Source organism: Oncorhynchus mykiss, chromosome 11, assembly GCF_057628025.1.
Source record: "Oncorhynchus mykiss isolate SJ-2025 chromosome 11, ASM5762802v1, whole genome shotgun sequence".
Taxonomy (NCBI): Eukaryota; Metazoa; Chordata; class Actinopteri; order Salmoniformes; family Salmonidae; genus Oncorhynchus; species Oncorhynchus mykiss.
The window spans coordinates 78841075-78866418 of record NC_143032.1 but is presented as its reverse complement, the minus strand read 5'-3'; the positions used below and the strand labels follow the sequence as shown (position 1 = coordinate 78866418).

The 25344-nt window shown below is 45.9% G+C and overlaps 1 protein-coding gene across 12 annotated transcripts in view; it reads right to left on the bottom strand.

The window, feature by feature from the left end:
* Window positions 1-6889: 6889 nt before the first annotated feature.
* The window catches only part of slc39a14 (solute carrier family 39 member 14), a 49586-nt gene continuing 31131 nt past the window's right edge, over window positions 6890-25344 (bottom strand). For all 12 annotated transcript variants that reach the window (XM_036936402.2, XM_090191188.1, XM_036936396.2 and 9 more), the window contains 5 exons: window positions 25154-25276; window positions 18602-18751; window positions 13703-13928; window positions 11644-11828; window positions 6890-11437 (listed from right to left, as the gene is read on the bottom strand). In XM_036936402.2, coding sequence (XP_036792297.1) covers window positions 11285-11437; window positions 11644-11828; window positions 13703-13928; window positions 18602-18751; window positions 25154-25276 — 837 coding nt within the window. In that variant the 3' untranslated portion in view covers window positions 6890-11284. The remainder of the gene's footprint in view (window positions 11438-11643; window positions 11829-13702; window positions 13929-18601; window positions 18752-25153; window positions 25277-25344) is intronic.

Genomic DNA, 25344 nt, shown 5'->3' with positions numbered 1-25344 from the left:
TATTATAATATAACAAAAGCCGACCTTGGTTCATGAAAAACAACTAACTTTCCAATCTTGGCACATACTTCTTATACATTTTTCCTACCCCTGCTCCCTAACAAAGCAGAGGCTAGGAAAGAGATGAAGACCCTACCCCTGCTCCCTAACAAAGCAGAGGCTAGGAAAGAGATGAAGGCTGTTTCAAAATATTTTTTACATGACAGTGTTAAGTTCCCATGACAAGTTGTGTAGGAAAATATGATGTATTATTTGTCTCTTTTATGCCGTTATATTCTTAATGTAAAATATACGTTGACTGTGATCAGGGTAGGTGTGTTTTAATTAACAACATAGTGAACTATACGTTGACTGTGATCAGGGTAGGTGTGTTTTAATTAACAATATAGTGAACTATACATTGACTGTGATCAGGGTAGATGTGTTTTATCTGTTTTAATTAACAACATACTGAACTATTGATTTCATTCATTTGACATTCTATTGTTTTATAAATATATTTGATTAATCTTATGTTTCTTAGGACATGCCTAAACAAATGAATAATGGATTTATTTTTGATGGTGTATATTCAATGGATTTATTAAAATAAACCTCACCCACATCTGCACACCACTACCACCAGTCCTCAAAGGTACAAAAGGCTATACAGGCAAGAATGTGGTAAAAATGTTCCTGTTTCTAAATGGGTCATTTAAAAATTGCACATATAAAAAAAAATTGTGGTAAAATACCGCAAATCCTGTGTGAAAGTAGTATTATTGTACAATGATGTTACTGTGTTCTCTGCCGCCCTCTACCCCCTCTCTCACTGGCTGGTATGTTATGTGTATGTGTGATAGGGAGTGTCTGTGTACATGTCAAGACCTGAGGAAGAGAAAACATTCTAGAAGGGCATTCTAATGTTCTTTGAATCTGTCCTGGAATTCCATGCGTTCTTTACAGAAAAATGTTAAGTCAAAGACATTTGAATGCATTTGTTTGTCCTTCTTGAAGGGCCCAGGGTTCACCACATGGTGAAATAACATATTAAGTATAGTATAACAATAGTTTATGGGGGGGGGCCCAGGGTACACCACGTGGTGAAATAACATATTAATAGGGGTCAGAAGTGGAAGAGTATCTTCTTGTTTCTGCCTTCTACTGTCACTATGGATGAACACATCACCAGGAACCCTGTGTCACCTTTTCCTATTGGACACCTGTCTTCCTGTTTCCCCCATCACTAGGGGAGAACTTCAGCACTGTGACACCTCTTCCCACAGAATATCTGTCTCTTCCATCACTAGGGGAACACTTCAGCACTGTGACACCTCTTCCCACAGAATATCTGTCTCTTCCATCACTAGGGGAACACTTCAGCACCGTGACACCTCTTCCCACAGAATATCTGTCTCTTCCATCACTAGGGGAGCACTTCAGCACTGTGACACCTCTTCCCACATAATATCTGTCTCTTCCATCACTAGGGGAACACTTCAGCACTGTGACACCTCTTCCCACAGAATATCTGTCTCTTCCATCACTAGGGGAACACTTCAGCACTGTGACACCTCTTCCCACAGAATATCTGTCTCTTCCATCACTAGGGGAGCCCTTCAGCACTGTGACACCTCTTCCCACAGAATATCTGTCTCTTCCATCACTAGGGGAGCACTTCAGCACTGTGACACCTCTTCCCACAGAATATCTGTCTCTTCCATCACTAGGGGAACACTTCAGCACTGTGACACCTCTTCCCACAGAATATCTGTCTCTTCCATCACTAGGGGAACACTTCAGCACTGTGACACCTCTTCCCACAGAATATCTGTCTCTTCCATCACTAGGGGAACACTTCAGCACTGTGACACCTCTTCCCACAGAATATCTGTCTCTTCCATCACTAGGGGAGCCCTTCAGCACTGTGACACCTCTTCCCACAGAATATCTGTCTCTTCCATCACTAGGGGAGCACTTCAGCACTGTGACACCTCTTCCCACAGAATATCTGTCTCTTCCATCACTAGGGGAACACTTCAGCACTGTGACACCTCTTCCCACAGAATATCTGTCTCTTCCATCACTAGGGGAACACTTCAGCACTGTGACACCTCTTCCCACAGAATATCTGTCTCTTCCATCACTAGGGGAGCACTTCAGCACTGTGACACCTCTTCCCACAGAATATCTGTCTCTTCCATCACTAGGGGAACACTTCAGCACTGTGACACTTTGCCTACAGAACAGCTGCAGGCACGCAGGGCTGAGCTTCACAGGAGAGGAGAGGAGAGGAGAGAGAGAGAGAGAGAGAGAGAGAGAGAGAGAGAGAGAGACTTACACCGGGGAGGCTCAGAAACCGTCTGCCTCTTATCTCTTAAGATTCTCTCTTTCCTTTCTTCAGTAAGTGAGAAGTAAGTCAAAATGTCTCGGTGTTGCCTTAATCTTTTTCACCCTCCTTCCATTTTTATACGACTACCTGATGATAAACAACGTGGCGCCGAGAGACACGGTCTCCCTGTTTCTAGCTCTTAGCCAATTTCACAGTATGAGCCGTTGTTGCTCCTAGACGTTTCCACTTCACAAGAACAGCACTTACAGTTGACCAGGGGGAAGCTCTAGCAGGGCAGAAATTTGACTTGAACTGACTTGTTGGAAAGGTGGCATCCTATGACGGTGCCACATTGAAAGTCACTGAGCTCTTCAGTAAGGTCATTCTACTGCCAATGTTTCCCGATGGAGATTGCATGGCTGTGTGCTCGATTTTACACAGTGGCTAATTTAAAGGGGAGTCCACATTTATTTATATATAATATAGTGTACATGACACAGGCCATCCTGCAGGAATACACAACACACAGATGCACTGAGTGTACAAAACATTAAGAACACCTGCTCTTTCCATTACATAATAATCAGTACATAATAATCATTACATAATAATCATTACATAATAATCATTACATAATAATCATTACATAATAATCATTACATAATAATCAGTACATAATAATCATTACATAATAATCAGTACATTATAATCATTACATAATAATCATTACATAATAATCATTACATAATAATCATTACATAATAATCATTACATAATAATCATTACATAATAATCAGTACATAATAATCAAATAATACATGGGACTTATGTAGCGCTTTTGTGTCAAGAACTGCAACGCTGCTGGGTTTTTCATGCTCAACAGTTTCCTGTGTGTATAAAGAATCGGCCACCAACCAAAGCACATCCAGCCTTCTTTACACAACTGCGGGAAGCATTGGAGTCAACATGGGCCAGCATCCCTGTGGGACGTTTTTGACATCTTGCAGAGCCCCGACGAATTGAGCCGGTTCTGAGCCAGCAGTGGGATGCAGGGTGTTGTGCTGCTGGATAGTAGTTGGCTCTATGACTGGAAGTCTATGGGAACAGCTAGCATGTCATCATTCAGCCACCACTAACAAACAAAGATCCTAGAGGAAATACTGAATACCTCAGAGTAGCAGCCTCTCACTAATGAGAAACCAATACCTCAGAGTAGCAGCCTCTCACTAATGAGAAACCAATACTTCAGAGTAACAGCCTCTCACTAATGAGAAACCAATACCTCAGAGTAGCAGTCTCTCACTAATGAGAAACCAATACTTCAGAGTAGCAGCCTCTCACTAATGAGAAAAAAATACCTCTGAGTAGCAGCCTCTCACTAATGAGAAACCAATCAGACACCAGGCAGTTGGTTTGTGATGTGACAACCACAGCTATGGACATAACATAATGTACCTGAGGGAATAGTCTTACCAGGAAGGACTGGTTGCGCTCCTTTCCCAGGAGGCAAATAACGTTAGCTAACTTCTGTCACCTTTTGCTCATCAAGCAGTATCATGGCACACGCCATTGCTTCTCTCAAGTTCAAGTTGATTATTCTAATATAGTGATGGATAGCTAGCTGTATTAGCTAAATGGATGAGACACACATCGAACTAGTTAGTTAGCCTGCAGATTAAGTTAGCCGATTCCCAGTTTGGCTAACAGCTGAGTAAATAAAAAACATGGATGATGAAGCTAGCTAGCTACAATCATTAGGGGTTAGAGTAGTAGTAGCTAACTAACTAGCTTGTAAAATCGGCAACGGTTTCTGTAGCTGGCATAAATACTGTCGTTTACATGACAGGTTGTGCATAATCTAAGAAGTGAATACACCAAATCAATGTGGCACTGGCAAAGGAAGACCTAGCTAGTTAGCAATCTAGTTAGCTACAGATAGTTAGCTAGTTAACTATACAGAACAAAAATATGTGTTGGTCCCATATTGCATGAGCTGAAATAAAAGATCCCAGAAATGTTCCATACAAACAAAAATCTTATTTCTCTCAGATTTTGTCCACAAATTTGTTTACATCCATGTTAGTGAGTAGTTCTCATTTGCCAAAATAATCCATCCACCTGACAGGTGTGGCATATCAAGAAGCTGATTTAAACAGCATGATCATTAAACAGGTGCACCTTCAAATAAAATTGTATTGGTCACATACACATGGTTAGCAGATTTTAATGAAAGTGTAGCGGAATGCTTGTGCTTCTAGTTCCGACCATGCAGTCATAACAAGTAATCTAACAATTTCACAAAAACTACCTTATACACACAAGTGTAAAGGAATGAGTATGAGTAAGAGTATGTACATAAAAATAAACACTGCTCAAAAAAAATAAAGGGAACACTTAAACAACACAATGTAACTCCAAGTCAATCACACTTCTGTGAAATCAAACTGTCCACTTAGGTAGCAACACTGATTGACAATACATTTCACATGCTGTTGTGCAAATGGAATAGACAACAGGGGGAATTTATAGGCATTTAGCAAGACACCCCCAATAAAGGAGTGGTTCTGCAGGTGGTGACCACAGACCACTTCTCAGTTCCTATGCTTCCTGGCTGATGTTTTGGTCACTTTTGAATGCTGGCGGTGCTTTCACTCTAGTGGTAACATGAGACGGAGTCTACAACCCACACAAGTGGCTCAGGTAGTGCAGCTCATCCAGGATGGCACATCCATGCGAGCTGTGGCAAAAAGGTTTGCGGTGTCTGTCAGCGTAGTGTCCAGAGCATGGAGGCGCTACCAGGAGACAGGCCAGTACATCAGGAGACGTGGAGGAGGCCGTAGGAGGGCAACAACCCAGCAGCAGGACCGCTACCTCCGCCTTTGTGCAAGGAGGAGCACTGCCAGAGCCCTGCAAAATGACCTCCAGCAGGCCACAAATGTGCATGTGTCTGCTCAAACGGTCAGAAACAGACTCCATGAGGGTGGTATGAGGGCCTGACGTCCACAGGCGGGGGTTGTGCTTACAGCCCAACACCGTGCAGGACGTTTGGCATTTGCCAGCACATTCAACTATGTAAAGAAAAAAGTATTTAATAAGAATATTTCATTCATTCAGATCTAGGATGTTATTTTAGTGTTCCCTTTATTTTTTTTGAGCAGTGTATATCGATGAGCGATGGCCGGACGGCATCGGCAAGATGCAGTAGATGGTATCGAGTACAGTATATACATATGAGATGAGTAGTGTAGGGTATGTAAACATGATATAAAGTGGCATAGTTTAAAGTGACTAGGTGCTGGGGACAATAAAAGGCCACTCAAAAAATTGCAGTTTTGTCTCAACACAATGCCATAGATGTCTACATTTTTAATTGAGTGTGCAATTGGCATGCTGGCAGCAGGAATGTCCCCCAAAGCTGTTGCCCGAGAATTGAATGTTCATTTTTCTACCATAAGCCACCTCTAACGTCATTTTAGAGAATTTGCCAATACTTTCAACTGTCCTCACAACCGCAGACCACATGTAACCACGCCAGCCCAGGACCATCCTCATCCGGCTTCTTCCCCTGCGGGATTATCTGAGACCAGACACCCGGACAGCTGATGAAACTGTGGGTTTGCTGAAGAATTTCTGCACAAACTGTCAGGAACCATCTCAGGGAAGCTCATCTGCATGCTCGTTGTTCTCACCAGTTCGGAGTCGTAACCGACTTCCTTCCTGGCACGCTGGAGAAGTGTGCTCATCATAGATGAATCCCGGCCTCAACTGTACCGGGCAGATGTGGGCGAGCGGTTTTCTCATGTCCACGTTGTGAACAGAGTGCCCCATGGTGGCAGTGGGGTTATGGTATGAGCAGGCATAAGCCACGGATAACAAACACAATTGCATTTTATCAACAGCAATTAGAACGCACAGAGATACCGTGACGAGATCCTGAGGCCCGTTGTCGCTCGACTCGTGTCATTCATCCGCCGCCATCATCTCATGTTTCATCATGATAATGCACAACCTCATGTCACAAGGATCTGTATACAATTCCTGGAAGCTTAAAATGTCCCAGTTCTTCCATGGCCTACATACTCACCAGACATGTCAACACCCACTGAGCATGTTTGGGATGCTCTGGATCGACGTGTACAACAGCGTGTTCCAGTTCCCGCCAATATCCAGCAACTTCACACAGCCATTGAAGAGAAGTGGGACAACATCCCACAGGTCAAAATTAACAACCTGATCAACACTATGTGAAGGAGATGTGTCACGCTGCATGAGACAAATGGTGGTCACTCCAGATACTGACTGGTTTTCTGATCCACAACCCTACTTCTTCTCTTTAAAAGGTATCTGTGACCAACAGATGCATATCTGTATTCCCAGTCATGTGAAATCCATATTAGAGCCTTATGAATTTATTTCAAATTGACTGATTTCCTTTTGAACTTTAACTCAGTAAAATCTTTGAAATTGTTCATTTATAAGTTATGTTTAGAATATATGTATTCGTTCTAAAAAATGACTTTATGAAGTACTTTTAACGTTATACCTTGTATATTGTGTAACAAAGTAATGAGACACGAGTTAATTTAGGAAAATTGTTTATAAAAAAAAAATACACGTTCCCAGCTCCCACAACACACTGCAAAAAGTACAACACTTCCTTGACACCCACTATTCACAGGAGTCCGACATCTTTACGTCACCAATAAATAACTTCTTTAAAAAGTCTAAAGTCAGTTTGAATCAGAGTTGGGGTCAATTCCATTTGAATTCAGGAAGTACACCGAAATTCCAAATCAAATTCTCAATGAACAACATTCGGAATTGGAATTTGGTTTTACGTTCTGAATTGACACCAACCCTGGTTGGTCACACACAAGTAAGTGTTTCAGACAGCAAAATCCCGCATGGAGGTAAGGACTTGTCGAAATGGAGGCTGAAGACGTCGAGGTGGAAATGTGTGTTGACTGTGTATGTACTCTGATTTCATACGTGTTGTATTGATGTATCCATATGACTAACAAATCTGTTTTACATGTGCAAAAATGTAAAATGATCGCTAAGAAGAAAATGAATAAATACAACAAAAAAATAGTGCAGCATTGTCTAGTTTCACATGGCTTGTATTTCTAAAACAAAAGAAGTGTGTAATGTGCATAAACTTAAAATGTAAAATGCATTTCAAAACATTATGGCTTAAACAATAACGCTGATTATCCATTAAAACTAACCGTTTCAAAACGTTCCAATACATTATGGTTGCCATTGTACAATTAATGAGATGGTTTATTTCATATAGATTAACTCAGAAAAGTGAAAGAACAATTACTCACCTAATCTTTAGGATTTTAATCTATTCTATGCCAATAAAATCAAGATAAATTGTAGACCGACATTGAAGTCAATGCATAGCAACTATAGTACAGCTCTGAGCAAATACTCAATGAAGGGGGGGGAAATATTATCCACTGCTTTATGCTGATTCATTTCAGAGGCAGTGTCTCCCTCTAGGGGTCACTTATAATATTACACACAATTGCATCTGCTAAATGGTACAATTCATTCTCTCCAAATAAATTCTGTCGAGACTGAGGAAGCCCACTCGTCCTGCATCATCATGGTTTTACAGTTTTGTTGACCTCATGTCACAGCACATTTTTGTTACTACCACACCGGTCCCTGGTGGCAAAGCTATAACAACTGTTAACTTATAACTTATCTCTTCGTATCAACTGTTATATAACCCTATAGCACTGTCATGACCCCAGCACTAATATAATACGTATTATATTATAATACATACTTCATAACTCACTGATCTAATCAACCATTGACATTGTAGAAGCTGAATATTCATTACATGGCCAGCCTTACAGATTCAACCATGTGGTTTGGGCATTGCTACATGAATGACACCCTCACGTCACTGAAGGAGTGAGATGGTTTCTATAGGGTGTTGGATAAGGACAAAAACATCTTAAAAATTGAGTAGTTCAGTATTTTACAACTTTATGTTAGATGGTTCCTCACCCTGAAAGTAGTCTATGGCGCTGGAGTGCACCCTGACACGGTGTTTTCTCCGACACATTGATGCGGCTGGCTTCCTCGTTAAATGGGCATTGTTGTCAAGAAGCAGTGCGGCTTGGTTGTGTTTCGGAGAACGCACAGCTCTTGACCGCCTCTCCCAACACAACCTGCACTGCTTCTTGACACAATGCCCATTTAACGAGGAAGCCAGCCGCATGAATGTGTCAGGGTGCACTGTGCCTGGCCCGCCACAGGGGTCGCTAGTGCGCGATGGGACAAGAACATCCCTGCAGGCCAAACCTTCACCCTAACAGCGCTGGGGCAATTGTGCACAGCACCATGGGTCTCCCTGTCGCGGCCGGCTGTGACAGAGCCTGGCCTCGAATCCAGAATATCTAGTGGCACTGCTATGCAGTGCCTTGCGCCACTCGGGACTGACTGACTTGCCTAGTTAAATACAAAATTCAGTTTTCATTAAACAGCCATTACCAACTTCGGCCACCGCTAGCTAAACATCTATGGAAGTGATTGGGGCTGTGAGCATGTTTTTTTATTTTTAAAGGCCAAATCACTTTAAAGTTACAGCAAACAAAATATAGAATTGATTTTGGGCGATTTGGACATTTTACTTTTTAATAGCTGCCCATCACTTCCAGAGATTTTTAGCCAGCGGTGGGGAAAAAGTTGAAGTTTGTTGTGGCTGTTTAAAGAAAACTGAACCATGGATTACAGTTTCTCCTGGCCCATCGACTATGTTCAGGGTGAGGAACCATCTCAACATTATCTTGTAAAATAGTGAACTCCTCCTTTAAGTGTGACTAGGATTCTGGGTGTACGGTCTTTGATTCTAAACATTCATTCATTACATACAAATAATACAACAATAGACGTTATCTCAAAATGATAACGGTATGGATAAGGAATGGAGGATTGCATTCATAGAGATTAGAGTCTTAGAAAAATCAGGTCAACGACATATGAAGGGCACAGATGGTTAGCTAGATGGGGGAACTGATCGGGAGAAATAGACCGTGGCTTCAGGTGCCACCATAGTCCGTCCATCCATCAAACATAGGCTCTGTCCAAAATGGCACTCTATTCCCTACAGAAAACCTTATTTTAGGAAGTGTACTATAATAGGGAGCTATTTGCTGAGATCTTAGTAGAGAACAATGACAACCGAGGAAACCAGGACAGAAAGCTACAAATCAGAGGAGGTTCTTGTTCTTCACACTTGTCACACTTTGGAGGAAAAACAATTCCCAGTGGAGTCCATCATAAACGGTCTGTCTGTCCACATGTTGTTGTTGTTGTTAAAATTCACACGCGTTGCATTTGTCTGGTTCCTCCTGAAGTAAAACATAACACAGACACATCAGTCCTATGTTGGGGAAAGGATTTGATCTTCTTCACGGCGGCTTGCTCAACTTTCCAGTTGATCTGTGTGTTATATATGTATATATATATATATATATTTATAGAACACTTTCTTTTTGGTATGTATTGAAAAAAAGGGTTTGCACTCTGACAATGAAAAAAAGGTCCAAGGATGTCTACAATACAACTGCTATTACCTGATTGTGCTGCGCAGGCCACCGTAGTTTGGCCCATGGGCACTCAGAGGCATATGGGTAACATAAATACACTATTTCCAAGTCGTTGGACCATGGGGTGGAATCATTACGCTGATTCTGTTGCAAAATGTTTTGCAACAGAAACCAAACAACCGTTTCTATTGGACAAATTCTGGTAGGTTCCTTACCATTTCGTTCCATTTGCTCTGTTTGCTACTGTTTGGTTCTCAAACGGTTTCCGTAATGAATACACCACTGGTTGCTCAAAATGTCCAACTCGACGCTCATCATGCATGTCCAAACTAACCAATGACAGAATGATCTCCATGACAACAGCAAGAGTCTTTGTAGAGCCGAAATGGTCTCTCAGTAGTCTGGGGAACAAGGAAGTGTTTGATTAAATAACTTTATTTATACCTAGTTATAGTTTATATATGAACTGTGTTTGTATAAATGGTTTGTAGATATTGCATGTCTGTTGGTCATCAGCATAGGAGATAATATGGTGGTCCTACCCCCTGCCTATGACTCGTTCCTGTCCCTGCAGGTGGCATAGAACAGAGGGGAAAGGGATCTCTAGGCTAGTCACCTAGCTGGCAAGGGGGGGCTTGTCAGAGAAGGCCCAAGAGAGATGAGGGAGGGTGGTACCCCTGCCAGTGTACTAGGGGGGTCAGAGAAGGCCCAAGAGAGATAGATGGAGGGTGGTACCCCTGTCAGTGTACTAAGGGGGTCAGAAAAGGCCCAAGAGAGATAGATGGAGGGTGGTACCCCTGTCAGTGTACTAGGGGGGGTCAGAGAAGGCCCAAGAGAGATGAGGGAGGGTGGTACCCCTGTCAGTGTACTAGGGGGGTCAGAGAAGGCCCAAGAGAGATGAGGGAGGGCGGTTCCCCTGCCAGTATACTAGGGGGGTCAGAGAAGGCCCAAGAGAGATGAGGGAGGGCGGTTCCCCTGCCAGTATACTAGGGGGGGTCAGAGAAGGCCCAAGAGAGATGAGGGAGGGCGGTTCCCCTGCCAGTATACTAGGGGGGTCAGAGAAGGCCCAAGAGAGATGAGGGAGGGCGGTTCCCCTGCCAGTATACTAGGGGGGTCAGAGAAGGCCCAAGAGAGATGAGGGAGGCCTGTTCCCCTGCCAGTGTACTAGTAGCTACTGCATTTGGGAACTGCTTAAGTCTTATAGGGTGCGTTCCTGCCGCACTAGTACTGAAGCCCCGGGTCTCTAAAGTCCTGAGGGAGAATCGGGGGCAAAATGGGGCCTGAGAGGGAGCCTGGGGAGGGATAGGCGGGCATTTCCATTCAGCTCCAAAAGGAATCATTACAGTTGAAAGCGGTTGGATCTGGTTAAAACCGACAGGGTGTAGTTGTGTGAATACTAATGCTAGTCTATAGTGATGGCTCCAGAGTAGGTGGTCAGAAGCAGCATGATGGCAAAGCCGGTTAGGAGGCCCGCGTTCTGGATGATGAAGGTCACAAGGAAGCTGCTTCCACCCGCCTCCTCCTCCTCACGACTCACCTCGTTCATCTCCGGGAACTACGGATAGAAGGGGGAGGGGGGGGGGCAGGTCAGTTACTTATTGCCCACACACAGAGTTATCCTTAGACATAACATTGGATGGGCAAACGGTATGTTGTGCTCCATATCTATGATCAGTGGACACACAACCCCCCCCCCCCCCCCTCACTCCACCGGACCATCACCGGCCGTGTCCACCCCCCTACGCCCATCCCCTCTCTCACCATGTCTGCCAGGGCGATGTAGAGGAACATGCCCCCTGCCAGGGCAAAGATCCATTGAGGTGAGAAGCTGTTTCCTGCCAGGATGCCAAAACCCATGCCCAGGTAGCAGCAGCAGGCAGACAGGAAGTTAAAGAACAGAGCCTGCTGGATGCTCATCCCAGCATTCAACAAGATCACAAAGTCTCCTGGAGGGAGAGAAGGAGATGGTGAGAGAGAAGAGGACAATATCAGCACAGCCAGACATATATTGCTTGGATAGGTGGAAGAGTGCTGGATTCACATAAACCACTTATACAGTGCACTTGGGAAAGTATTCAGACCCCTTGACTTATTCCACATTTTGTTACGTTACAGCCTTATTCTAAAATGGATTAAATTGTTTTTTCCCCTTCATCAATCTACACACAATACCCCATAATAACAAAGCAAAAATAGGTGTAGACATTTTTGCTAATGTATTAAAAACTGAAATATCATATTTACATAAGTATTCAGACCCTTTACTCAGTACTTTGTTGAAGCATCTTTGGCAGCGATTAGATCCTTGAGTCTTCTTGGGTATGATGCTACAAGTTTGGCAGACCTGTATTTGGGGAGTTTCTCCCATTCTTCTCTACAGATCCTCTCAAGCTCTGTCAGGTTGGATGGGGAGCGTCGCTGCACAGCTATTTTCAGGTCTCTGCTGAGACTTGTCCCGAAGCCACTCCTGTGTTGTCTTGGCTGTGTCTTTAGGGTCGTTGTCCTGTTGGAAGACGAACCTTTGCCCCAGTCTGAGGTTCTGAGTGCTCTGGAGCAGGTTTTCATCAAGGACCTCTTTGTACATTGCTCCGTTCATCTTTCCCCTTGATTCTGACTAGTCTCCCAGTCCCTGCAGCTGAAAAGCATCTCCACAGCATGCCGCCGCCACCACCATGCTTCACCGTAAGGATGGTGCCAGATTTTCTCCAGATATGACGCTTGGCATTCAGGCAAAAGAGTTAAACCTTGGTTTCATCAGACCAGAGAATATTGTTTCTCACTGTCAGAGTCCTTTAGGTGCCTTTTGGCAAACTCTAAGCAAGCGGTCATGTGCCTTTTACTGAGGAGTGGCTTTTGTCTGGCCACTCTACCATAAAGGCCTGATTGGTGGAGTGCTGCAGAGATGGTTGTCCTTCTGGAAGGTTCTTCCATCTCCACAGAGGAACTCTGGAGCTCTGTCAGAGTGACCATCGGGGTCTTGGTCACCTCCCTGACGAAGGCCCTTCTCCCCCGAATGCTCAGTTTGGCCTGGCGGCCAGAGGCTTGCTGGTTCCAAACTTCTTCTATTTAACAACGATGGAGACCACTGTGTTCTTGGGGACCTTCAATGCTGCATAATTTTTTTTTGTACCCTTCCCCAGATCTGTGCCTTGACACAATCCTGTCTCGGAGCTCTACGGACAATTCCTTCGATCTCATGGCTTGGTTTTTGCTCTGACATGCACTGTCAACTGTGGGACCTTACATAGACAGGTGTGTGCCTTTCCAAATCATGTCCAATCAATTTAATTTACCGCAGGTGGACTCCAATCAAGTTGTAGAAACATCTCAAGTATGATCAAAGGAAACAGGATGGAATTAAGCTCAATTTCAACTCTCATAGCAAAGGGTCTAAAAAACAGTTTTCGCTTTGTCATTATGGGGTATTGTGATGTAATTATGGGGTACTGTGATGTCATTATGGGGTATTGTGATGTCATTATGGGGTACCGTGATGTCATTATGGGGTATTGTGATGTCATTATGGGGTACTGTGATGTCATTATGGGGTACTGTGATGTCATTATGGGGTACTGTGATGTCATTATGGGGTACTGTGATGTCATTATTGGGTACTGTGCATAGATTGACGAGTAAAAAAAATATATCTTTATTCCATTTTTGAATAAGACCGTAACGTTACAAAATGTGGTAAAAGTCAAGGGGTCTGAATACTTTCCGAATGCACTGTAAGCCCAAACATTAGAAAGTAAATGTAATGATTTATAGAGGTCTTTTGTTTTTGGGGTGCTGGACCCATTCATTAGACTGTAACACTCACCCAGTTCATGGGGAAACTCCTCACAGAGTATAGCCACGGAGGTGCTGATGCCCTGGAAGGTCGAGGCAGTGAAGGAGGCTCCGATGGCCAGGCCGTCGATGAAGTTATGGAGCCCGTCGCTCAACGTGATCATCCAGGCCAGAGTGCCAATGTCAGAGTATGCTGTACCCTTCAGCCAATAGCAGCCTCCTCTGCTGTTGTTCCCTCCACCCAGGCTCTGAGAGTCCTGTTGGAGAGGAGGAGAGGTGTGAGGGAGAGTGTATGACTCACCGGTGGGTTCAGTGCGGGCGTGTGTGTGAGTATGTGTGACGGCGTGTGTGTGCGCTCGCGCTCTCACACCGGTGGGGTACGTGCTGGGTGAGTATGTGTGTTTTAGAGCTGGGACAATTACCGACGTTCCCTCGCTCTTACCGACAATCCCTCGCTCTTACCGACACTGCCCTGCTCTTACCGACAATCCCCTGCTCTTACCGACACTGCCCTGCTCTTACCGACAATCCCCTGCTCTTACCGACAATCCCCTGCTCTTACCGACAATCCCCTGCTCTTACCGACAATCCCCTGCTCTTACCGACACTCCCCTGCTCTTACCGACACTCCCCTGCTCTTACCGACACTCCCCTGCTCTTACCGACACTGCCCTGCTCATACCGACAATCCCCTGCTCTTACCGACAATCCCCTGCTCTTACCGACAATCCCCTGCTCTTACCGACAATTTCCTGCTCTTACCGACACAGCCCTGCTCTTACCGACACTGCCCTGCTCTTACCGACACTGCCCTGCTCTTACCGACACTGCCCTGCTCTTACCGACACTGCTCTGCTCTTACCGACACTGCCCTGCTCTTACCGACACTGCCCTGCTCTTACCGACAATCCCCTGCTCTTACCGACAATCCCCTGCTCTTACCGACAATGCCCTGCTCTTACCGACAATGCCCTGCTCTTACCGACACTGCACTGCTCTTACCGACAATCCCCTGCTCTTACCGACAATCCCCTGCTCTTACCGACAATCCCCTGCTCTTAACGACAATGCCCTGCTCTTACCGACAATCCCCTGCTCTTACCGACACTGCCCTGCTCTTACCGAAGCATTTTGCATTGGTCGGTAATTTCCTCCGATTTTGCTACAAAATGTCCCGGCAGATTGTTTTGTTCTAAAACCATTATTTGGCCAACAGTAATCTCCTATCCATTATGTTGATTCCTGCTATGAAAGTATCAGCCTGTCCCTGTTTCTCTGTCGGATGCTCGATGAGCGAGCCACTTTCACTCCCTCTCGCCACTGTGCGCACAGAGGAGAAAGAGGTGCATTTTGATAAGCAAAGCATATAACTGTTGCTGAAAAACGCAATTTCAAAGCAACTACTGTTGTTCTAGTTACAGAGAGTCACAGCTTTCTAGGAGTATATAACTTCTCTCTCACCTCTCAACATTGAGCTCAGGGCACCACTAGCCGAGCGGAGGGCACCAACTGCAGTGAACAGGGCTACATCAAGTAGCCGAGGCCTGGTACTGGAACGTTTAGTAGGATGTTACATTTACTGATACATTCATCAATTAGCCTATATGGCTATCGAGCAACAATATCATATTCAGAGTCAATCAATCTATTGATTTGAGTTCACTCTTCCTCAGGTGGTGAATTATATAGCCTATAGGCCAATGCCCAACGATGTCAGCAAATTCATCTCGGAAGCGCTCAAAAATAAATCCAATCATTCTGGATCCTATTTCAACAGGTTGCACATCAACATATGCATTCCCTGGATACGTTATATGAAATAGTTTATCCTATGATGAAAAAAAAAGTAAACTCTCTCAGTTGTCTTACTTTGCACTGGAGACAAATCCCTGCTGCTAATGAAAAGTAGGCCTAACTGTAATCATTGTATTTATCATTATCAAAGCAAAAGTTACACATTTATAGAACGACCCTACTGAGTCCACTGGTCCCACTCACATAGAACTACCCTACTGAGTCCACTGGTCCCACTCACATAGAACGACCCTACTGAGTCCACTGGTCCCACTCACACAGAACTACCCTACTGAGTCCACTGGTCCCACTCACATAGAACGACCCTACTGAGTCCACTGGTCCCACTCACACAGAACGACCCTACTGAGTCCACTGGTCCCACTCACATAGAATAACCCTACTGAGTCCACTGGTCCCACTCACATAGAATGACCCTACTGAGTCCACTGGTCCCACTCACACAGAACGACCCTACTGAGTCCACTGGTCCCACTCACATAGAACGACCCTACTGAGTCCACTGGTCCCACTCACACAGAACTACCCTACTGAGTCCACTGGTCCCACTCACATAGAACGACCCTACTGAGTCCACTGGTCCCACTCACATAGAACTACCCTACTGAGTCCACTGGTCCCACTCACATAGAACGACCCTACTGAGTCCACTGGTCCCACTCACACAGAACTACCCTACTGAGTCCACTGGTCCCACTCACATAGAACGACCCTACTGAGTCCACTGGTCCCACTCACACAGAACTACCCTACTGAGTCCACTGGTCCCACTCACATAGAACGACCCTACTGAGTCCACTGGTCCCACTCAGACAGAACGACCCTACTGAGTCCACTGGTCCCACTCAGACAGAACGACCCTACTGAGTCCACTGGTCCCACTCACACAGAACGACCCTACTGAGTCCACTGGTCCCACTCACATAGAACGACCCTACTGAGTCCACTGGTCCCACTCAGACAGAACGACCCTACTGAGTCCACTGGTCCCACTCACACAGAACTACCCTACTGAGTCCACTGGTCCCACTCACACAGAACGACTCTACTGAGTCCACTGGTCCCACTCACATAGAACGACCCTACTGAGTCCACTGGTCCCACTCACACAGAACGACTCTACGCCCTGACCTTTTTCTCCTCTGTCTCCAGATGAAATCCTACGACTAGCGAGGTCAGGCCGCCGACAACCTGCCGCTCGACCCCATCCCCTCATCCCTTCTCCAGACCATCTCTAGAGACCGTCTCCCATTCCTCACTTCCCTCATCCCTGACCTCTGACTTCAAAATGGCCCGAGTCGCTGCCCTCCTCAAGAAAGCAACACTTCGACTCCTCTGACGTACAAACACTATAGACCTGTATCTTGTCTTGCTTTTCATAATACTTGTGTGCTCTCTCAGAACAACTCTCGCGCTAAATCTCTCAGAATAATCTTCTTGTCCAAATGTGAGATTTTTGGTTCCAACTCCCGTGTCTTTGTGAGACGCAGAGGAGGTGAACGGATGATCTCTGCATGTGTAGTTCCCACCGTGAAGCATGGAGGTGGTGTGATGGTGCTTTGCTGGTGACACTGATTTATTTATAATTCAAGGCACACTTAACCAGCATGGCTACCACAGCATTCGGCAGCGATACGCCATCCCATCTGGTTTGTGCTTAGTGGGACTATCATGTGTTTTTCACAGGACAATGACCCAAAACACACCTCCAGGCTGTGTGAGGGCTATTTGACCAAGAATGAGAGTGATGGAGTGCTGCATCAGATGACCTGGCCCCACAATCACCCGACCTCAACCCAATTGAGGTCGTTTGGGATGAGTTGGACCGCAGAGTGAAGGAAAGGCAGCCAACAACTGCTCAGCATGTGGGAACTCCTTCAAGACTGTTGGAAAAGCATTCCTCATGAAGCTGGTTGAGAGAAGGAGCAACAACGGCTCAGCCACAAAGTGGTAGGCCACACAAGCTCACAGAACTGGACCGCCGGGTGCTGAAGCGTGTAGAGTGTAAAAATCATTGTCCTCGGTTGCAACACTCACTACTGAGTTCCAAACTACCTCTGGAAGCAACGTCAGCACAATAACTGTTCGTCGGGTTTCCATGACCGAGCAGCCGCACACAAGCCTAAGATCACCATGCGCAATGCCAAGCGTCAGCTGGAGTGGTGTAAAGCTCTCCGCCATTGGACTCTGGAGCAGTGGAAACGTATTCTCTGGAGTGATGAATCACGCTTCACAATCTGGCAGTCCGATGAATGAATCTGGGTTTGGCTGTGTCAGGAGATCGCTACCTGCCCCAATGCATAGTGACAACTGTAAAGTTTGGTGGAGGAATAATGGTCTGGGGCTGTTTTTCATGGTTCAGGCTAGGCCTCTTAGTTCCAGTGAAGGGAAATCTGAACGCTACAGTATACTATGACATTCTAGACGATTCTGTGCTTCCAACTTTGTGGAGTGCCCTCGTGCACAAAGCGATGTCCATAAAGAAATGGTTTGATGAGACCGCTGTGGAACACCTTGACTGGCCTGCACAGAGCCCTGACCTCAACCCCATTGAACACCTTTGGGATGAATTGGAAAGCCAACTGCGAGCCAGACCTCACTAATTATCTTCGACGAGCAGGTGTCCACATACACTACACGACCAAAAGTATCTTAAGATGAACGCTTGAACGCTAAACTATATTACAAAAAAGTTCAATGTAAATTGTCTCACCGGTGGTGTCAGTGTGGAGGTGAGTGTCTCTCTCACCGATGGTGTCAGTGTGGAGGTGAGTGTCTCTCTCACCGGTGGTGTCAGTGTGGAGGTGAGTGTCTCTCTCACCGGTGGTGTCAGTGTGGAGGTGAGTGTATCTCTCACCGGTGGTGTCAGTGTGGAGGTGAGTGTCTCTCTCACCGGTGGTGTCAGTGTGGAGGTGAGTGTCTCTCTCACCGGTGGTGTCAGTGTGGAGGTGAGTGTCTCTCTCACCGGTGGGGTCAGTGTGGAGGTGAGTGTCTCTCTCACCGGTGGGGTCAGTGTGGAGGTGAGTGTCTCTCTCACCGGTGGGGTCAGTGTGGAGGTGAGTGTCTCTCTCACCGGTGGGGTCAGTGTGGAGGTGAGTGTGTCTGTCACTCTCACCGGTGGGGTCAGTGCAGGGGTGAGCATGCGGTCCCCCTCTCCTCCGTCCACTTTGGGCAGGTTAAGCCCCGCCTCTCCACTCTGCTGCAGCTTCTCTGTCACACCCTCTTCCATGTCTCCGTTGGCTGGGAAATGGCTGTGGTCATGGCCCTGGAGGGGGGGAGAAAGAGAGAGAGCGCAAGAGCGAGAGAGCGGGCGAGAGAGGGAGCGAGAGAGGGAGAGAGAGGGAGCGAGAGAGGGAGAGAGAGGGAGAGCGAGAGAGAGAGAGCAAGAGAGAGAGCGAGAGAGCAAGAGAGCGAGCAAGAGAGAGATCACGAGAGAGAGCGAGAGAGAGCGTGAGAGAGCAAGAGAGAGAGCAAGAGAGAGAGCAAGAGAGAGAGCAAGAGAGAGTGCCAGAGAGCGCGAGAGAAAGCGGGAGAGAGCACGAGAGAGAGAGCGAGAGAGCGAGCGAGCGAGCGAGAGAGAGAGAGAGAGAGAGAGAGAGAGAGAGAGAGAGAGAGAGGACCATTAGCAAGGGAATCAGAAGTCCCTACCAGTCACATGAAAAGTATTTTAACGACGCCACGGTAAAGCACAGCTTTCAGTCGGCCACTGTTCAGTATATGGGTCAAGTAGACCATATGATTGGTTTAAGAGGCCACACCTGACCCGTGTTTGTTAAGGTATTACATTGGCTTGACAGTTCAGGTCTTAATCATATGGCTCAAAGCTGCACTATGCTGAAGGTCCAATAGGAGGAAGCATCACCTCAAACAATGTCAACAACAGACCCGTATGGCAGATGGCATGAGTGTGTGTGTGTCTCTACTACACTACTACATACAGGGGTTACTCTGGGTCATAGCAAAGCATCAAATAAACATCTCATCAAACACTACTGACCAGATTAAAACTATCCACTGATAGTAGCATCGCTAAGCAACCTTCCCGGGACTTTCCCTGGGCTACAGAGACGGGTTCAGTGATGGTAGTACAGTGTTCTTTCATGTCTCTATTCTACATTCTCATGGCTTGATTGTTTACTGTGGAAAAATGGCACCAATGTGAAGCATCTTTTTAAGACAGTTCACATCGTCGCTCCAAATCAAACTGGTTTCTTTCCAGGAAGGTCATTCTCATTTGTCATCAGTGGATTTATCATCGTCTCACACTAAACGATGTGACGCATCTCACTCGGCGTCTAGCTGGTTGGTCTGACACGTACAGTAGTCACTGATAAATTAGAATATATTCAGAGGAAGGAATAGTTACAGCAGTTAACCCACTATTCCCCGGGCGCCGAAGATGTGGATATCGATTAAGGCAGCCCCCCCCCCCCCCCCCCCCTGATTCAGAGGGGTTGGGTTAAATGCAGGAGACACATTCCAGTTGTACAACTGACTTGGTATTCCCCTTTCCCTTTCATTACACGCTTACAGTGCCTTCAGAAAGTTGTGTTACAGCCTGAATTCAAAATGGATTAAACATTCTCTCACCCATCTACACACAATACCCCATCATGACAAAGTTTTTACTTTTTTTTTTTTTAAATAGCCAATTTACGTAAGTGCACACACCTCTGGGTCAATACTTTGGAGAAGCACCTGTAGCAGCGAGTAGAGCTGCAAGTCTTTCTGGGTAAGTCTAACATGCTGACCAGACAGCACGCTGGTTTTTGATCATCCACACCAGATGCTAATCGGGACACGCAGATTGAAATATCAAAACAAACTCTGAACCAACTATATTCACTTGGGGACAGGTTGAAAAGCATTAAACATTTATGGCAATTTAGTTAGCTAGCATGCTGTTGCTAGCTAATCTGTCCTGGGATATAAACATTGGGTTGTTATTTTACCTGAAATGCACAAGGTCCTTTACTCCGACAATTAATCCACTGATAAAAGGGTAAAAGTTAGTTTCTAGTAATCTCTCCTCCTTCAGGCTTCTTCTTCTTTGGACTTTATATGGCGGTTGACAACCAACTTTAAGGTGCATTACCACCACCAACCGGACTGGAGTGTGGACCTCAGTTCATCTTTCAATCACCCAAGTGGGCATATGCTCCTAAAAAACACGCTGACCAGGTCGCCAGGTGTACGGTGTTTCCTCCGACACATTGGTGCGGCTGGCTTCTGGGTTGGATGTGCATTGTGTCAAGAAGCTTGGTTGGGTTGTGTTTCGGAGGACGCATGGCTCTCGACCTTCGCGTCTCCAGAGTCCGTACGGGAGTTTCAGCGATGAGACAAGACTAACTACTACCAATTGGATACCACGAAATTGGGGAGAAATAAGGGGTAAAAAAAAGATTAGGTCAAAACTGTAGCTCGGCCATTCAGGTAAATTCCCTGTCTATTAAGCAACTTCTGTAGATTTGGCCTTGTGTTTTAGGTTATTGTCCTGCTGAAAGGTGAATTCAGTGTTTGGTTGTCTACTTTCCACCAGGTTTTCCTCTAGGATTTTGCCTGCTTAGCTTCATTTAGCGTCCTTCTGTATTTTTCTGAGTATTACTTTAGAGCCTTGATGCAAAACAGGAAGCTTGTTTTGGAATATTTATATTCTGTACAGGCTTCTTTCTTTTCACTCTGTCATTTAGATTAGTATTTCGGGACTAACTACATTACAGACTCACCGACACAACGCTACAGACTCACCGCTACAGACTCCCCGACACAACGCTACAGACTCACCGACACAACGCTACAGACTCCCCGACAGAACGCTACCGACAGAACGCTACAGACTCCCCGACAGAACGCTACAGACTCCCCGACACAACGCTACAGACTCCCCGACACAACGCTACAGACTCCCCGACACAACGCTACAGACTCCCCGACACAACGCTACAGACTCCCCGACACAACGCTACAGACTCACCGACACAACGCTACAGACTCACCGACAGAACGCTACAGACTCCCCGACAGAACGCTAGAATCCCCGACAGAAAGCTACAGACTCCCCGACAGAACGCTACAGACTCCCCGACAGAACGCTACAGACTCCCCGACAGAACGCTACAGACTCCCCGACAGAACGCTACAGACTCCCCGACAGAACGCTACAGACTCCCCGACAGAACGCTACAGACTCCCCGACAGAACGCTACAGACTCCCCGACAGAACGCTACAGACTCCCCGACAGAACGCTACAGACTCACCGACAGAACGCTCTAGAATCCACGACAGAACGCTACAGACTCCCCGACAGAACGCTACAGACTCCCCGACAGAACGCTACAGACTCCCCGACAGAACGCTACAGACTCCCCGACAGAACGCTACAGACTCCCCGACAGAACGCTACAGACTCCCCGACAGAACGCTACAGACTCCCCGACAGAACGCTACAGACTCCCCGACAGAACGCTACAGACTCCCCGACAGAACGCTACAGACTCCCCGACAGAACGCTACAGACTCCCCGACAGAACGCTACAGACTCCCCGACAGAACGCTACAGACTCCCCGACAGAACGCTACAGACTCCCCGACAGAACGCTACAGACTCACCGCTTTCTCTTGTTGAGCTCTTTACAACGAACACGTGACAGGTGGCTCAGCTGTTCTGGGGAACTACGAAGTGCTTCATAATGTGACAGGTGAAATGAAGAACATAATCTGCTTAATCTAACGTTTTGCACAAGTTGACTGCTGGTATTAACTTTAAAAAGTTGATACAAATATTAAAATAAATAGTTGTGACGCTATAGACTGTATTAACCATCCCAAGGCTTTTCCCAAATACCCTGGAATACCGACCCAGCCTAATTCAATGTCTGCTTTTTAAATGTTTACCCATCTACCAATAGGTGCCCTTCTTTGTGAGGTAAAACCTCTCTCGTCTTTGTGGTTGAACCTGTGTTTGAAATTCACTGCTCGATTGAGGGACCTTACAGATGTGTGGGGTACAGAGATGAGGTAGTCATTCAAAAATCACATTAAAACACTATTATAGCACAGAGAGAGCCCATGCAACTTATTAAGCAAATGTGTACTCCTGAACTTCTGAGTCTTCCCATAACAAAGGGGTTGAATACTTATTTTTTATTAATTTGTTCAAATAAAATGACATTATTGTAGGTAGGTCTGTGAAAAATAAATCTCTATTTAATCCATGTTAAATTCAGGCTGTAACAAAACGGGGTTAAAAGTCCAGGGATGTGAATCATTTTCTGAAGACTCTGCATGTGAACTTGTGTTGCAGGTGTCTACTTCACTTCAGTCTGTCTTAAGTACACGTGTAATTATGAACGTGTCATTGACTCACGTCCAAGTAAGGTCTCCTCCAGGCTACACCACACAAAGCAAACAGACCCAACAACAACCGTCTGACGTCGTCATCCCAGATGCATTAAGCAGAGGCAACATTCCACACCCGTTTCAGTTGAAGGGCAACGGTTACTGTTCATAAAACCAACGCCCTGATACACAAGCTAAACCAGCCTTGACTCATATGATTTTATCCACATGGTCACAATGCAAACCGTAATATCTCTCCAATCCATCTAAAGAGCGGATGCTTATCGGTGTGTGTGTGAAAAGCCCTGGTCGAGACTATGTTTATGAGCACTACAGAGCAAGATTTCTCAACCTAATCTCTTTGGAAGTTGGAATACCAGTCTTTTCACATTTGCTCAATTCCAACACCAGCACACCTGATTGAACTAGCCAAAAGGTGTTACGATAAATGAGTTGACGAGTTGAAATCAGGTGATCTCGTGTTGGCACAAACATACTAGATGACTGTTGGTCCTGAAGCCTGGGTTCATTGGGCTGAGAAACGCTACAATATGGTCAGGTGTATTGGGTCACGTCTATAAGGTTATGAACTCACCAAAAAAAGAACCATGCCTTTTTCAAAAGATCATTCGTAAACGTCCAAATAACTTCACAGATCTTCATTGGAAAGGGCTTAAACACTGTTCCCCATGCTGCTTGTTCAATGAACCATAAACAATTAACGAACATGCACCTGTGGAACGGTCGTTAAGACACTAACAGCTTACAGACGGTAGGCAATTAAGGTCACAGTTCTGAAAACTTAGGACACTAAAGAGGCCTTTCTACGGACTCTGAAAAACACCAAAAGAAAGATGCCCAGGGTCCCTGCTCATCTGCGTGAACGTGCCTTAGGCATGCTGAAAGGAGGCATGAGGACTGCAGATGTGGCCAGGGCAATAAACTACAATGTCTGTACTGTGAGACGCCTAAGACAGTGCTACAGGGAGACAGGACGGACAGCTGATCATCCTCGCAGTGGCAGACCACGTGTAACAACACCTGCACAGGATCGGTACATCCGAACACCACACCTGTGGGACAGGTACAGGATGGCAACAACAACTGCCCGAGTTACACCAGGAACGCACAATCCCTCCGTCAGTGCTCAGACTGTCCGCAATAGGCTGAGAGAGGATGGACTGAGGGCTTGTAGGCCTGTTGTAAGGTAGGTCCTCACCAGACATCACCGGCAACAACATTGCCTATGGGCACAAACCCGCTGTCACTGGACCAGACAGGACTGGCAAAAAGTGCTCTTCACTGACGAGTCGCGGTTTTGTCTCACCAGGGGTGATGGTCGGATTTGCGTTTATCGTCAAAGGAATGAGCGTTACACCGAGGCCTGTACTCTGGAGCGGGATCGATTTGGAGGTGGAGGGTCCGTCATGGTCTGGGGCGGTGTGTCACAGCATCATCGGACTGAGCTTGTTGTCATTGGAGGCAATCTCAACACTGTGCGTTACAGGGAAGACATCCTCCTCCCTCATGTGGTACCCTTCCTGCAGGTTCATCCTGACATGACTCTCCAGCATGACAATGCCACCAGACATACTGCTCGTTCTGTGTGTGATTTCCTGCAAGACAGGAATGTCAGTGTTCTACCATGGCTAGCAGAGAGCCTGGATCTCAATCCCATTGAGCACGTCTGGGACCTGTTGGATCGGAGGGTGAGGGCTAAGGTCATTCCCCCCAGAAATATCTGGGAACTTGCAGGTGCTTTGGTGGAAGAGTGGGGTAACATCTCACAGCAAGAACTAGCAAATCTGGTGCAGTCCATGAGGAGGAGATGCACTGCAGTACTTAATGCAGCTGGTGGCCACACCAGATACTGACTGTTACTTTTGACCCCCCCCCCCCCTTTGATCAGGGACACATTACTCAATTTCTGTTAGTCACATGTCTGTGGAACTTGTTCAGTTTATGTCTCAGATGTTGAATCTTGTTATGTTCATACAAATATTTACACACGTTAAGTTTGCTGAAAATAAACACAGTTGACAGTGAGAGGACGTTTCTTTTTATGCTGAGTTTATAATGCATGTGCAGTACGTAACACTTCTCTGGTTTCTGACCAATCCCAATAGGTGCACACAGTCACACATTCGCACCAGGCAAACAAATGTCATGTTTTTAAAAATGTGCCATTTAAACCCCTTAAACCTTTAAACCATACAAAAACAGACAGGGTGAAAGCAATGACAATATCTCATGTTTGTCATCCTTGTGCATTTTTCAGTCATTTACCTCACCGTTACCCAAAACAAAAGTTGTTGAACGCAGACGCACCTTATCCTTGGGTTTGAGCAGCATCTTGAGGACCTTCTCAGTGAAGAAGAAGAGGTAGAACCCTCCGAACACCACCGTGGACTTAGACACATAGTTGTCCACCATAGGGTTAAAACCAAATGCCTAGGGAGGATAATATACATAGTTATCTATAATGCATCAGTCAAATTGGTTAATAGCAGGGTATTACA